We start from the raw sequence: 14,951 nt of genomic DNA, 5'->3' as shown, positions 1-14,951 counted from the left end.
GTGGAGTCACTTATCCAGCAGGAATGTGCCATTCAGACCTCACACAAGGTGAGTTAAAGCATAAGTGTTATGTACTTGTCATTAGGAAACATTACGATTTTTAAATGTTGTTAATAAAGTTTCCTATTTTCACCAAAAGTGCGTTTATGTGCTGAAAATACATCTAAACACTAATATTGTGAAATAGTATTATGCATTAAAATAACTGCTTTCTATTGTATCATATATATATATATGTGTGTGTGTGTGTGTGTGTGTGTGTGTGTGTGTGTGTGTGTGCGTTTTTGTGACAAATGAGGACATAAATTTGTATAATGACAAAGGTATGACAGGTATTACAAGGAGAAGGTGACTTTTCAGTACATTACCCCATGTCCCCACTTTTCAAAACGCTTATAAATCACACAGAATGGAGTGTATTGAAAATCTGAAATAGCACAAAGTTTCCTGTAAGGGGTAGGTTTAGGGGTAGAGTTGGTGTAGGGCAATAGAATATACGGTCTGTACAGTAGAAAAACCATCACGCATATGGAGAGTCCCCACTTTTCACAAAAACAAACCTGTGTGTGTGTGTGTGTGTGTGTGTGTGTGTGTGTGTAGACAGTGCCGCTTGAAAGTTTGTGAACCCTTTAGAATGTTCTATATTTCTGCATAAATATGACTCAAAGCATAATCAAAATTTCACACAAGTCCTGAAAGTAGAAAAAGAGAACCCAAACAAATGAGACAAAAATATTTATTGAGAAAAATGATCCAGTGTTACATATCTGTGAGTGGCAAAAGTATGTGAATCTTTACTTTCAGTATCTGGTCTGGTCCACTTTTGCAACAATAACTGTTTCTTGTAACTGCTGATCAGTCCTGCACAACATCTTGAAGGAGTTTTAGACCATTCCTCAACACAGAATCGCTTCAGCTCTGTGATGTTGGTGGGTTTCCTCCTATGAACAACTTGCTTCAGCTCCTTCCACAAAATTTCAATTGGATTAAGGTCCGGACTTTGACTTGACCATTACGAAACATTCGCTTTGTTCTTCTTTAACCATTCTTTGGTAGAACAATTTGTGCGCTTGGGGTCGCTGTCTTGCTGCATGACCCACTTTCTCTTGAGAATTAGTTCACTGACAGATGTCCTGACATAATTATAAGGTCCGTACTTTGACTTGACCATTACGAAACATTCGCTTTGTTCTTCTTTAACCATTCTTTGGTAGAACAATTTGTGCGCTTGGGGTCGCTGTCTTGCTGCATGACCCACTTTCTCTTGAGAATTAGTTCACTGACAGATGTCCTGACATAATTATAAGGTCCTTATGCTGGAATGCAGTGTGTTCTTTTCTTCATTTAAACCAAAAAGCTCTATTTTGGTCTCATCTGTCCACAAAACGTTTCTCCAGTAGCCCTCTGGCTTGTCCGGTGAAGAATGTTGGTAACCAAACATTTGATGCTAGCCATTGACTTCCATAGTATAGTAAATAAATAGATAAAAATACAGTGGAAGTCAATGTCTATATCAACTGTTTGGTTGAACTATCCCTACCACATGAAACCTTATATCACAATAAAATCATAAAATACATGTGAAGAATAGCATTAAAATGACTATAACTTACTATTACTATTACTATTGTAAATACAATGTAAAAACATCATAACACAATAAAAATAATATCTTACAATCTAGACCCAAAAAACCTAAATACAAAACCCACAACAACGATGAAAAAATGGTGTAGAAACATGTTTCACTCAGAAACTGCTAGCAAATTACACTACAACGAAACGGCAAGTAACACATTGAATTAAACATGACGTTTTGAAGAAATAGTATTTACTTAGTTTTTTTTTTTGTGGTGAAATATAGTTTACAGTATACTATATGCTAAAAATGCAATGCAGCAAAAGTTATTCTATCTAGCTATCTAGCTATCTATCTATCCATCCATCCATCCATCCATCTATCTTTGTGTGTGTTTTATATTTGTTTGTTTATGTATTTGTGTTTTTGTACAACTTATCGGTTACTTTGCATTATACACAGAGCAAGATAGATCCAATTTATCCACAAATCATGACAACACACGTCTTTCAGAATGGTGTTTAGATTTGGCAAAGGCTTTCTTATATCAAGAAGTAACCAACTTGCATTAATGAGTTTTACCCATAATGCCGTAGCGCGTCTTCAGCATTGACTTTTGCCAGAATCCTGGGTTGACCAGGGGGATACGAGTGTCAGTCTGTGCCAACCCGCCGACCTGGTGTCACAAACCTGGCATCATTTTAGAGATAGGCACCTGTAGGGTTTTGGCGCAGGAGGGGTTTAAGAGGCATTGGCAGTTACACACTTTAAGGCACTTTACCCAGAGAAACAATAAGAAAGACAGTATGGCTTTTGATTCCTATGCCAGGTCTTTTTAATTCGGAATAATCAGAATATTGTGATGAAATAGAGGTGCACATGCTGAGAGGCATCTGCTTGAATTGAATGCTTCTTATGACTGGAGTTATTGCTATAGCTTTGTTGATTGTTTTTACTTCAGAGATGATATAGGGATGAATATAGAGATGTTAATAGATACTTTCCAGAAATAGGGAGCAAATTGTTGTCCTATTACTTTGTTAAAGCAGTAAAGGTACAAACCCCCGTGTCTTTTGAGGAGAGAACTATTAAATATTTTAATAAGGGATAGTTCACCAAAAAAATTAAAATTATGATTTCATTACTGACTGTGATGTCATTCCAAACCTGTATGACTCTTCTTCTGTTCTTCAGCTGCCTAACAAGCTTATTGATTATAGTGTTGTTGTTGTTGTTGTTTGGTCCAATACATTGAGTTAGTTATAATTAGAGTTTAAGGGATTAACTGCATTAACTAGATTTTTATTTTCATTTCATGATTAGTGTTGCGAAATTATGCAAATTTGTGTATTAAACTGCATTCAGTCATGTCCCAAATATTGTTGCAGTGTTGCAAACAGTATTGCAAAGATTGCATGTAAAAAAAAAAAAAAGCTATGCTGATGTTAAAAAAATGCTTACTAAAAAAAATTACATTTGTTGACAATTTACTCTTCCATCCAAGGTCATCCAAGATGTAGATGAGTTTTTTTCTTTATTGGAACAGATTTGGAGAAATTTAGCATTTACATCACTTGCTCTCCAATGGATCCTCTGCAGTGAATGGGTGCCGTCAGAATGAGAGTCAAGACATCTGATAAAAACATCACAATAATCCATAAACAATCCATATGACCCCAAACCATCAGTTAACATTTTGTGAGGAAAAAAGCTACTTGTTTGTAATCCATCATTAAGGCATTTTCACTAGTCTGTTGCTTCTGGTCAAAATACCTATCCATAATCTACTGTACAATAATGGTTTATTCAGTGAAAAAGTCAATCGTACATCAAAGTCCACAAACACATTTGTTTAGAACAGTTTTAGGCTGTAATATAAATAAATAGTGCTTAATATTTTCATCCTGATTCAGACTAGGCAACTTTTTCATTGGAGAAAGAAATATTATGTACAGAGAACTCGTATTTTAGCAGGAAGCAATGGTTGTAATATAAACTCTCATTGTGACGGCACATATTCACAGAGGATCCATTGCTGAGCAAGTGATATAATGCTAAAGGTGTGTAAATTTGCAGCAGTTTTGTTCTCTCTTTTTTGTGAAGTGCAAAGGGATTCATAACAGACGGTAAACATTATCTCAAATCCTATAGCAAATAAATCCACAGTAGAATATTCTTAATTTGCATTTATTTTTCATAATTTACTCTCATTTTCATTAATGCAAACAGCCATCTGTCACAGACATATGTTTACTCAAAACTCAAATATCTGGAACACTTCATTTTATTCTTGAACACGCACACTCTTGGAGTTTCTCTCACTGTGTGTTTATGTTGCAGCTGACCCCATGGCACTCCACTGGCACGAGGATGCCACTAGCTGCCCACAATCCCCTTTGCCACGTCTTATTCACCCACTCTCGGCCAGCCGACGTACCAGACTCTGGTAGGTGGCCAGAGGCAAGTGGACTTTCATGACAACTGTTTAGCGGGAGAGTGACGGGCAGACGAGGAGAGAGGGGGACAGTTTATCTCACTCCAGGGATAGATCTATGAGATATCTGCCAGGCCACATGGTATCATTATGGAGCAGGTTGGATAGCACATTAGAGAATGACAACTTTCAATTTGGTGGGCCTTTGAACACAAAGGACTATCAGGAGGGGCTGCAGAACACTTGGCACTGAAGCACTGTGGGATTAGAGGAGATTAAACTGACAAAATGTGTGTGTGTGTGTGTGTGTGTGTGTGTGTGTGTGTGGATGCACCTATAATGTATCTTTTTACCTTTATATGCAGCAAAGATGTCACATGGTCTTCAAAGCTTGACACTCAAGAGGAACAATTTTACATTTTGTCTCGCAGATTGACCCAGAATGCTAAACCAGGTATTGACAATCTAATTGGTGATATTTGCTAAGACAGGAATTATTATTGCTAATGCACAAATTTATTTTGAATAACCATGTTCTACAGGAATGGATGATGGCTTAAATTATGTGACTTGTGTAGAAGAGGTGTATTATTGTATTTCTAAGTGATTTTCACCTGTATGATGATACAACGATAATATACTTTGAATGAGGAACCTGAGTCATATCTAGAGCCTGGATAGTAAGCCAAAAGTTTAATTAAGATTAAAGTCAAAATTAAGCCATAGCAACACCCTAGCAATGTGACGATTTCTGTGATCTTGGTTCCTAAACGAAACGGTGGTCCTAAGACGGCTGTTGCCTACGATCATTTTCTGACAGTTTCAGAAATTCAGCATGATCATGACACAGTGTGTTTGCTGCTACGACCCACGTTTACTACATGTACAGCCAATACAAATGCAGTAAAAAATGGCGTTGATCAACTCGAAATCACGCTAAAACTTAAAACTGCTTACCTCAAACAGCTTCCTCTTTTATCAGCAAACATAAAAAAGTACAACTGCTAAACTGTGCTTCATCATGCTCTTTTTGTTTACCACTAATGACGCTTTGTTCCTCAATAGTAACTTGCGTCGTAGCCTACGAGTCACTAGGTGTCATCATCGTACAGTCTGCATACATATTGTACCTAAGTTTATTAGATCCATGTCGCACAGTGTGGTTTGTAATGATCTCATCACTAGATAATAATGTGCACTCTTTAGGGTTAAATAAGTTAAAACAATAATTAAATACCTTTTGAAAGGGCACAATCCTAGTGACCAGTTTTGTACCTTTTTTTCTGAAATAGGGGCCATGGAGACTTGGAGTTGGACTGTTTTTGACTAACCAACCACCAAGAACACCCTAGCAACCACTTAGCAATGACATAACAACTGCATGTTTCTATAAAATGGTATATAATGATATAGTAAATATCTGTCTTTGTTTATTTATGTTCATAGATGCAGTACTGGAATGTCTGGGGGTCAGGTGGGAGCTGCATTGCTCTGTCTTGAGCTATTCAGACACATTATCTGAGCTGTATAGCAACAGCAAAAGACAGAGGGATGTTCAGCTACAAGAGAGAGCTGGTATGGTGCCCATCTAGAGTATATGCGCTGTTCCTGGTGACTGAACTCTCTTTCCATATAAAACTCAGAGATTTGCCCTTTGACCTCCTGCTGAAGACCCTGCTTAGTCCAAGGTCTCATATTTTTTTTCTTCTCTTTTTGACTTTTCAGTGGCAAATCACATTGAGAAGCACTTCCATCAGGATCTTGTTTGATTACATTGCTTTTGCATAAAGAATATGAAGCCTGTTTATAAGACCATTAGGATGTTTTGCAGCGTGACATTTTCCTTCCAAAGCTTCATTACTGCAGTGCATCAGGGTGTTTTACTTTTGCGTTTGTTTGTAATTCCCTTTATTCTCAATGGTAATTTTCATTAGATTCTCATTACTGTGATATGGTCAGGAAAATCATCCTTTCAGCAAATGTTTTCTTCATTTACATCATTTAGTTTTTTTTTTGTGGTTTGGTTTGTTGTGCATTGTTTTGTTTTCTGGGGTTGGTGGATCTTAAAAGGTCTCTGAAGAACTTAAAGCGTAGTAAATTAGTCAATAGTGGACATTTAAAAAAATGATGTTTGCCTGAAGATGTAACCATAGCAACAGTATGCTGCATGAATACTCTCAGGTAGGATCAGTATCTATTTTTAACAGTACAAACTGAAAATCGTTTGAGCATGCCACCAAGCTTGATACAAAACAACAATGGCTCAACTAATAACATGAGGATCTATCTATTTTTGTTGAGATTTTCTGTTTGGTGACACCAGTGGTGCAGGAATAGCACACATTACCTCTAAAATAGCCTTTTAAAAAGTCCTGAGAAGTAGTTGAACCCATCCAAATGTCATTATATAATGTGTACATGGGACAGAACTCTTTATTTATAAAGGAGCTCATTAAAATAGTCATAAACTATGCAGAATAATAACTTTATTACACTATTTAATAAACATTATTATGTAATAAATAATGCAAAAATGAAGATCCCATTATAGTCATCATAATAAATACTGTATACAGCTTCAGATATAAATATTTTACATTTGTTTGTGGAATGGACATATTAAAAAAGAAATTCAGGCCTTCCATTTTGTTTGTGATACTGCAGCCATACGTAAAGACAGCAAAGTTAATAGGTCTCAGTGTGAAAGAGGACTGGTCTACAGAAAGTGGCATCTCAGCGGCCCTTTGATTCTGCGACTGCCTGTCAAAGACGCCTCCATCAATAAAGAGGGTAAGCGCTAAAAAAGTGTCATATTTATTATATTATAGTGGTAAATAACAAGCTGTGTCATCATCACTTGTTGACTTGCTGTCACATGAGCTTCTTATCTACAGTAAGTGTGCTACTATTGATGTTGACTGATGAGGGGGCATACAGTGACATTTAAGGAGAAACAGAGTTATGTAAGAATCTCTGCTGTGTTCTAGCTTTGTCTTTTGCCCTGCGGACCCTGTACGACCCAGAGGAACGCCCCAGTGAGTGGGGAGAGGCTGTGCTCTCTACTGCTGCATTACTGGGAATGTCAAACCTCTTCCAGAAGTGAGTATCGACAACTTCAAATCTGTCTTTGCACTAGCAGGTTCAGAGTTACATAAAAAAATGTCTTTGATCTTCCAAGGTGTTTCATGGCACTCAGCGGGTGTTGCATGCATCAGTCCAAAAGAAGTTAAATAAAAAGCGCCCATCCATAAAAAAAGTGTCAAAGGCCTCCTGTAGCGAATCAATGCGTATTTGTAATAAAAATATCCATATTCAAAGCGCAATAATCACTTTAATGTAGCTTGCGCCAACAGTTGTACACAGAAGCAGCTCCGGGCGGATGACGTATGAGGTCGGCTTTGACCTCAGGGCACAGATCAAAACAAAACAACGGTCACTTCTTAGAAGTACAAAACGAGGATTTGTAAAGAAGAATGTTGGAGGATTTCGATATAAGCCAAGAGGTGACTGGTTTTCCTTTGCTAAAGTAAGGAAACTTTGCTTCCTTTGCTCCTGTTAACAAACGTTGGTTTTCACGAAACGCCGAACTCATACGTCATCAGCTGCTTCCGTGTAGGACTGTTGGCAGTGGTGCAGGAATAGCACACATTACCTCTAAAATAGCCTTTTAAAAAGTCCTGAGAAGTAGTTGAACCCATCCAAATGTCATTATATAATGTGTACATGGGACAGAACTCTTTATTTATAAAGGAGCTCATTAAAATAGTCATAAACTATGCAGAATAATAACTTTATTACACTATTTAATAAACATTATTATGTAATAAATAATGCAAAAATGAAGATCCCATTATAGTCATCATAATAAATACTGTATACAGCTTCAGATATAAATATTTTACATTTGTTTGTGGAATGGACATATTAAAAAAGAAATTCAGGCCTTCCATTTTGTTTGTGATACTGCAGCCATACGTAAAGACAGCAAAGTTAATAGGTCTCAGTGTGAAAGAGGACTGGTCTACAGAAAGTGGCATCTCAGCGGCCCTTTGATTCTGCGACTGCCTGTCAAAGACGCCTCCATCAATAAAGAGGGTAAGCGCTAAAAAAGTGTCATATTTATTATATTATAGTGGTAAATAACAAGCTGTGTCATCATCACTTGTTGACTTGCTGTCACATGAGCTTCTTATCTACAGTAAGTGTGCTACTATTGATGTTGACTGATGAGGGGGCATACAGTGACATTTAAGGAGAAACAGAGTTATGTAAGAATCTCTGCTGTGTTCTAGCTTTGTCTTTTGCCCTGCGGACCCTGTACGACCCAGAGGAACGCCCCAGTGAGTGGGGAGAGGCTGTGCTCTCTACTGCTGCATTACTGGGAATGTCAAACCTCTTCCAGAAGTGAGTATCGACAACTTCAAATCTGTCTTTGCACTAGCAGGTTCAGTACAAGATGTCCAAAACACAAGCTACTGCAGTCACTGTCACCTATACATACATACCAATCCAACGTTTGGAATAATTGTGATTTTTTGAAAGTCATATACACCTAGGATGACTTGAGGTTGAGTAATTTATGGACTAACTGTCATTTTTGGGTGAACTAACCCTTTAATATTACATGTTTACAACATATAGTTACTATATATTCTACATATATTTTGGCCAGGGGGAAAAATGTCTAATGGGATTGGGGGGAAAAAAACATATGTAAAATATGTCTTGTACACACAATGAAGGCCAAAGCACATACCTTTGTGTGTGCAATGTGTCATATTAAGTAATAAAAGTTTTATTCTCGATGCTATTTCTCAATAGAGTCGCATTACTCCAATATAGTCATGAAAATCACCCTTTCTCCAAACCTTTTCTAATTTACATCACATAAATGCATTGCACCAAATAATACCATGATGCGTAGACCCATATCATTATTTATATATTTTTTCTTTATTGTAATGGGTGAAATGTGATTTTGCAATTTCCCTCTGCCAAACACACAATGGTCTTAAAATAGGCCTTTTTCTTTGTGAAAAATATAATTTATTTTGATTTTGGGGTGACGTACGGCCTGGACATTCTTAATAACACTTTTATAAAGTACTTTTCTGTACTTCAAGTCACTTTCTGCATACATAATGACTATTAAAACACATACAAACTGAGCAGATGGAGTATCTACAGTAAGTGTGCTACTATTGATGTTGACTGATGAGGGGGCATACAGTGACATTTAAGGAGAAACAGAGTTATGTAAGAATCTCTGCTGTGTTCTAGCTTTGTCTTTTGCCCTGCGGACCCTGTACGACCCAGAGGAACGCCCCAGTGAGTGGGGAGAGGCTGTGCTCTCTACTGCTGCATTACTGGGAATGTCAAACCTCTTCCAGAAGTGAGTATCGACAACTTCAAATCTGTCTTTGCACTAGCAGGTTCAGTACAAGATGTCCAAAACACAAGCTACTGCAGTCACTGTCACCTATACATACATACCAATCCAACGTTTGGAATAATTGTTTTTTATATATATATATATATATTTTTGAAGAATATTCAGCATATTAGAATGATTTCTGAAGGATCACGTGACACTGAAGACTGGTGTAAATGCTGCTAAAAATTCAGCTTTGCAATCACAGGAATAAATTACATTTTTTTATTTTAAGTGTATTTGTATATAAATGTATTTTAAGCCATGCTGTTTAAAACATATATTTAGTTTCTACATATATTTAGGTATGAAAATAAATCATAGGTTAGGAAAGATTTGATAAAGGGTCACACAGAATATGTCTCCTACAAAAAAAGAAAGTAAAAAAACACACTATTCCTGTGTGTGTATGTAGTGTGTCATATTAAGCAATAAAGACTGATCCAGTAGTGCATAAGCCCACACCCAAGTCTCTAGAAAAGTTTGTGTTGTCCATTCTCAGATTGATTCATATCCAGGATGTTGGGTGGAACTGGATGTGAATTTTGGCACTGCAGTCAGTCACTGTATTTATTTGAAAGATATTTTTCAAATAAGATCACCCATGTTCCACCCAGCAGAGTTTAAACTACAGCGTGCATTGCATAACAGTGCATTTCTCCCTTGGTCATGGGTGCGTCAATTTGTAATCTTTAATGGGAATTAAATTTTACACACAGTCACGAATGCTCATATGTTTATTTTTTAGAATGCCACTTCAGAATATCAGAAATAATCCAGACATATATGAATTCACAGTGTTGAATGGTATATCCAATATTTTGTCCTTTTAAAGCTGATGGATATGATTGACAGGTGTCTTAAAGAGATGTTGGCAAATATTTCATCACTGACTGTGTGCAGCTTTAACATATAGTTACTATATATTCTACATATATTTTGGCCAGGGGGAAAAATGTCTAATGGGATTGGGGGGAAAAAAACATATGTAAAATATGTCTTGTACACACAATGAAGGCCAAAGCACATACCTTTGTGTGTGCAATGTGTCATATTAAGTAATAAAAGTTTTATTCTCGATGCTATTTCTCAATAGAGTCGCATTACTCCAATATAGTCATGAAAATCACCCTTTCTCCAAACCTTTTCTAATTTACATCACATAAATGCATTGCACCAAATAATACCATGATGCGTAGACCCATATCATTATTTATATATTTTTTCTTTATTGTAATGGGTGAAATGTGATTTTGCAATTTCCCTCTGCCAAACACACAATGGTCTTAAAATAGGCCTTTTTCTTTGTGAAAAATATAATTTATTTTGATTTTGGGGTGACGTACGGCCTGGACATTCTTAATAACACTTTTATAAAGTACTTTTCTGTACTTCAAGTCACTTTCTGCATACATAATGACTATTAAAACACATACAAACTGAGCAGATGGAGTAAATCAGCAGGAAACTAATAAGCTTTCTGTGTCTAGACTGTTCACATCTAATGAGTATGAGGTCTTGAGAGCAGTGCTGTGCTGGCTGTACCTGCAGTTAAACCCCCTCAGACAGACCCTACCAGCCCACAGCACCATCATCACCTTCTTCTCCAAGTACGTATCCTCCTTTATGGCATTTACAGCTATCAGCAAAACACAATGCACGTGATCCATTAGTGTAATTCCAGATAGTAAAAGCCCCATTTATGGAGGACATTACAATAATTCAGTACACTATTCGTTCTTTTTTAAATGACCTTGATACGGCTTAGCTAGTTCCATGCACATATGCTGTTTTAATGACATCCCTCCATCATATATCTGTCTGTTTCAGGGAAACGGCTGTTTTCTTGGAACAGCCTCAGGGTCAAAAATACATCACTATCTTTCAAGCCCTTCGTATGCATGGCATTACTGAATGTAAGTTTTGATTGCTTCATGATAGATGCTCACAACATCACAAACTAACATTGTCTACAGCATTAGATTGGTCTTCTAAACCAAGCATACATCTTTGTCTCCAATCTCTGAATACTGTTATGCCTCATTGTTAGTTTAACTGAAAACAGACAGTTTGACAGAATGAATGCGTATATCGCCACGAGAGTGTGTCCAGACAAACAGTACGTCCCAGCTACAGGATCACGTCATGGCCACAGTCAGAACCTCATCCACTGGACCTCCAACGCCCACCAAACAGATGTGACAACACTATCAACTTTTCTGAAATACTTCACAGGCACTGTCATACTACTGATGTGGACTATTTTTTAGATCTTAAAGGGATAATTCATCAAAAAGGAACATTTGTTTGTTATACTCCCCACCATGTCCCAATTCAAACTTGCATGGACAAAAAACGTGTTGTAGTGTCCAAGTGTCAAGACACGTAAAAATGACAGAACATGTGGGGAAACCTGTTTGGAAACAGTTATTATCACTGTTTGCTCATATGCAGAATCATGGATCTAAACAAACTCTTAACCCTACATACTAAGTACATAAATTATCCCGCACAAGATACAGGGATGAACTCATTTAATGAGGGGAATGTTGCAATTTAGCATCAAACTGTTTCATAATTCACATAAAAAAAACATAAATAAAACAAAGTTCTCTTCAACTAATGTTAAAGGAATAGTTCACCCAACAATCTAAATTAGCTGAAAATGTACTTACTCTTGGGCCATCCAAGATGGAGTTTGTTTCTTCATCAAACAGATTTGGAGAAATTTTAGCTTTACATCACTTGCTCACCAATGGACCCATGAAATGCCATCAGAATGAGAGTCAAAACAGCTGATAAAAACATCACGGTAATCCACAAGTAATAACAAGACTCCAGTGAAATGAAAAGATTCATGTTTATTATAAACAAATCTATCATTAAGATGTTTTTAACTTCAAACCATTACTTCCGGCTAAAATATAAGTCTTCTATCCATAATATTGCTTTCTCCAGTGAATCAGGAGAGAAATATGCACAGATCAAGCACCATTTTTAAGTGAAAACACTCTCAAACTTTGTTCTTAACAAATATGTTGGTGGTTTTTAAGAGGACTGGTATTTTAGACAGAAGCAACAGATTGAAGTTAAGCTGCCTTAATGATGGATTTGTTTCTTACAAACATGCAGCTATTTAATTGAACATTAAACGTTAATTGATTGACTTGAGTTGTGGTAATTACTTGTGGTTTATTGTGATGTTTTTTTTTCAGCTGCTTGGACTCTCATTCTGACGGCACCCGTTCATTGCAGAGGAATTGTTGAGCAAGTGATGTAATGCTAAATTGCTTCAAATCTGTTCTAATGAAGAGACAAAATCATCTACATGTTGAATGAATACATTTTCTGCAAAGTTTTATTTTTGGGTGAACTATTCCTTCAGCCAAACACTATACTTGTTGGGAGAAGTAGCTTATCACTGGAAAAGCTACACTGTTTTGGAAATAACAGACATGTTCTTGCCTAAGTTAGAAGCATTGCTACTTTTAGTTTACTACCCAACACTATATTTGAGTTATGTTGTTTTTGTGTGTTCATGTCTCAGGGCAGCATCTGCAGGAGCTGCAAGACATCAGAGTTCTTCCTGAATCCTGGCTGCTGCACATCCTGTCCAGTCATTACCACACTGTGAGTGTGTGTGTGTGTAGAGATCACAAACACAACACCTTATTCAACCCACCCGTCACTCCAGATGTACCGCCATACATAATTCACTGCTTGTTTTAATATAAGTTGTATTGATTTTTTGGCTCCAAGTGAAAACTAATTAATTAGCTGCAGGGTTTATCTGTGTGTTTTTTCCATAGCTTTACAGCGGGGGCGACATGGTATTGACTGACTTCTCCAAACAAGCTATCCGTTTTGGAATGATGTTTGATAGGGTGCGGTACACTTTCTGACACTTCAACACTGATGCATTATGGCCATTCCTGGAGCTTTTCAGTCCTTCAGTCACTTGCAATTACAGTTGTTACAATATGACAAACTCAATCCATGCTTTTTCTTTCATGCTCGTGTTCTTTTACTTGCTTGTAAGGCAGTATTTTGTGTGTTGTTTTTCCTTGTGTCACTGTCCAGGAAGAAGTGTGCTGCACTCAAACCATCAGCATCTATGGCTTTTACTTTCTTCTCCAAGCTGCTAAAATGGGCGAATCAGATACATACAGCTTCTCCATTGAGGTTAGAGCATTCACAGCTTCATATACCCTTGTGAAAAAGAAGTGCGCATAATTGTATCAAATGTGCACTTGTAGTGTACTTCAAACCTTTAAACTATATTTAAAAAACGTACATTGCAGATGATATAATGTTAATGATATATATAAGTCCATCAAAGTGTATTTAAAGAGAGGACACTTTTCATGACCAAGTCTCAACACACAAAGTGCACTTTGTTAAATGTGTCAAATTATAAGTTTTACTTATCATGCTTTAAAAAGTACACTTATTTTGATGTGTTGACTAAGTACGTGATGTAGTGTGTTATTTGATATTACATTTAAAGTTAACATATTTGTGACTTCATTACAAATGTGTAATAACAAACATATTTATGGCATACAAGTTTCAATGGAAATGATAAGTGTAATTTATTTAGCCATAAATGCTTGCCAGTATGCAGTTTAGCCACATTGCAAAGACAATAAAAGCAATATATAGAGATCTACTTACTTAATTGGATCAAAAAGCACTCTGTCACACTTTATTTTAAGGCCCAGTTCTCGCTAAACCATTAACTACGACTTTTGCATTGATGCACTCCTAGTTTGCTGCTTATTAATATTTAGTAAGGTAGTTGTTAAGTTTTAAGGTATTGGGTAGGATTAGAGATGTAGAATATGGTCATGCAGTATATGTGCTTTATAATTAATAAACTAGCCAATATGCTAGTATAGGCATGCTAATAAGCAACTAGTTAATAGCGAGTATTGGTCCCTATACTAAAATGTTAACTTAAAATCATTGTTTGCGTTTAATATCAATTTAAATTGTAATATATTTTAGTTGTAAATGAATAACATGCAATTAAGAGTCTGAGAAATTACATTCAGCTTGTGCTTAAGTATTTTATTTTAAAGTAAATTATTACCATAATAAATTATCTTTTTAAAAGTATCCTAAAGTGTACTTCTTTTTCACAAGAATATGTCTAACAAGTTAGGACTTATTACGTCTTAAGTATCCACCAGATGGCACTTTGAGATGGAGCTATCAATGTATTTCATTTATGTATTCAACTGGTGTTGTGTAAAGCAATTCACCCACAATATTGTCATCACTCATGCATTCTTATGTCATTCAGTTTCATTATTGTAGTCAAACCTGCCTACGAGGCTTGACACACCATTTTTAAATCTAGGCATGCATGAATTCCACAAAAGGAAAAGAAAAAAAACTCATACATTTTTTATCTTTTATATTTTAGGGGGAACTCAGAGATTCCTCAGAACATATGTCATCTTCTCCTACCCTCCTTCTAACTCTCTCTCTCTCTCTCTCTCTCT

The 14,951-nt window shown here is 36.4% G+C and overlaps 1 protein-coding gene across 1 annotated transcript in view; it reads left to right on the top strand.

Moving 5' to 3' along the window:
* The first annotated feature begins 1,740 nt into the window (after positions 1–1,740).
* The window catches only part of btbd16 (BTB (POZ) domain containing 16), a 14,429-nt gene continuing 1,218 nt past the window's right edge, over positions 1,741–14,951 (top strand). Inside the window, 12 exon segments of the mRNA XM_016289285.1 lie at positions 1,741–1,789; positions 3,920–4,025; positions 4,379–4,467; positions 5,460–5,588; positions 6,678–6,803; positions 7,001–7,112; positions 10,300–10,359; positions 10,824–11,054; positions 11,275–11,360; positions 12,992–13,074; positions 13,254–13,328; positions 13,525–13,626. Of these exon segments, the coding sequence (XP_016144771.1) occupies positions 1,741–1,789; positions 3,920–4,025; positions 4,379–4,467; positions 5,460–5,588; positions 6,678–6,803; positions 7,001–7,112; positions 10,300–10,359; positions 10,824–11,054; positions 11,275–11,360; positions 12,992–13,074; positions 13,254–13,328; positions 13,525–13,626 (1,248 nt within the window).

This window comes from Sinocyclocheilus grahami, unplaced genomic scaffold (assembly GCF_001515645.1).
Source record: "Sinocyclocheilus grahami isolate Dianchi unplaced genomic scaffold, SAMN03320097.WGS_v1.1 scaffold243.1, whole genome shotgun sequence".
NCBI lineage: Eukaryota > Metazoa > Chordata > Actinopteri > Cypriniformes > Cyprinidae > Sinocyclocheilus > Sinocyclocheilus grahami.
This window is presented reverse-complemented; position numbering and strand designations above follow the sequence as displayed.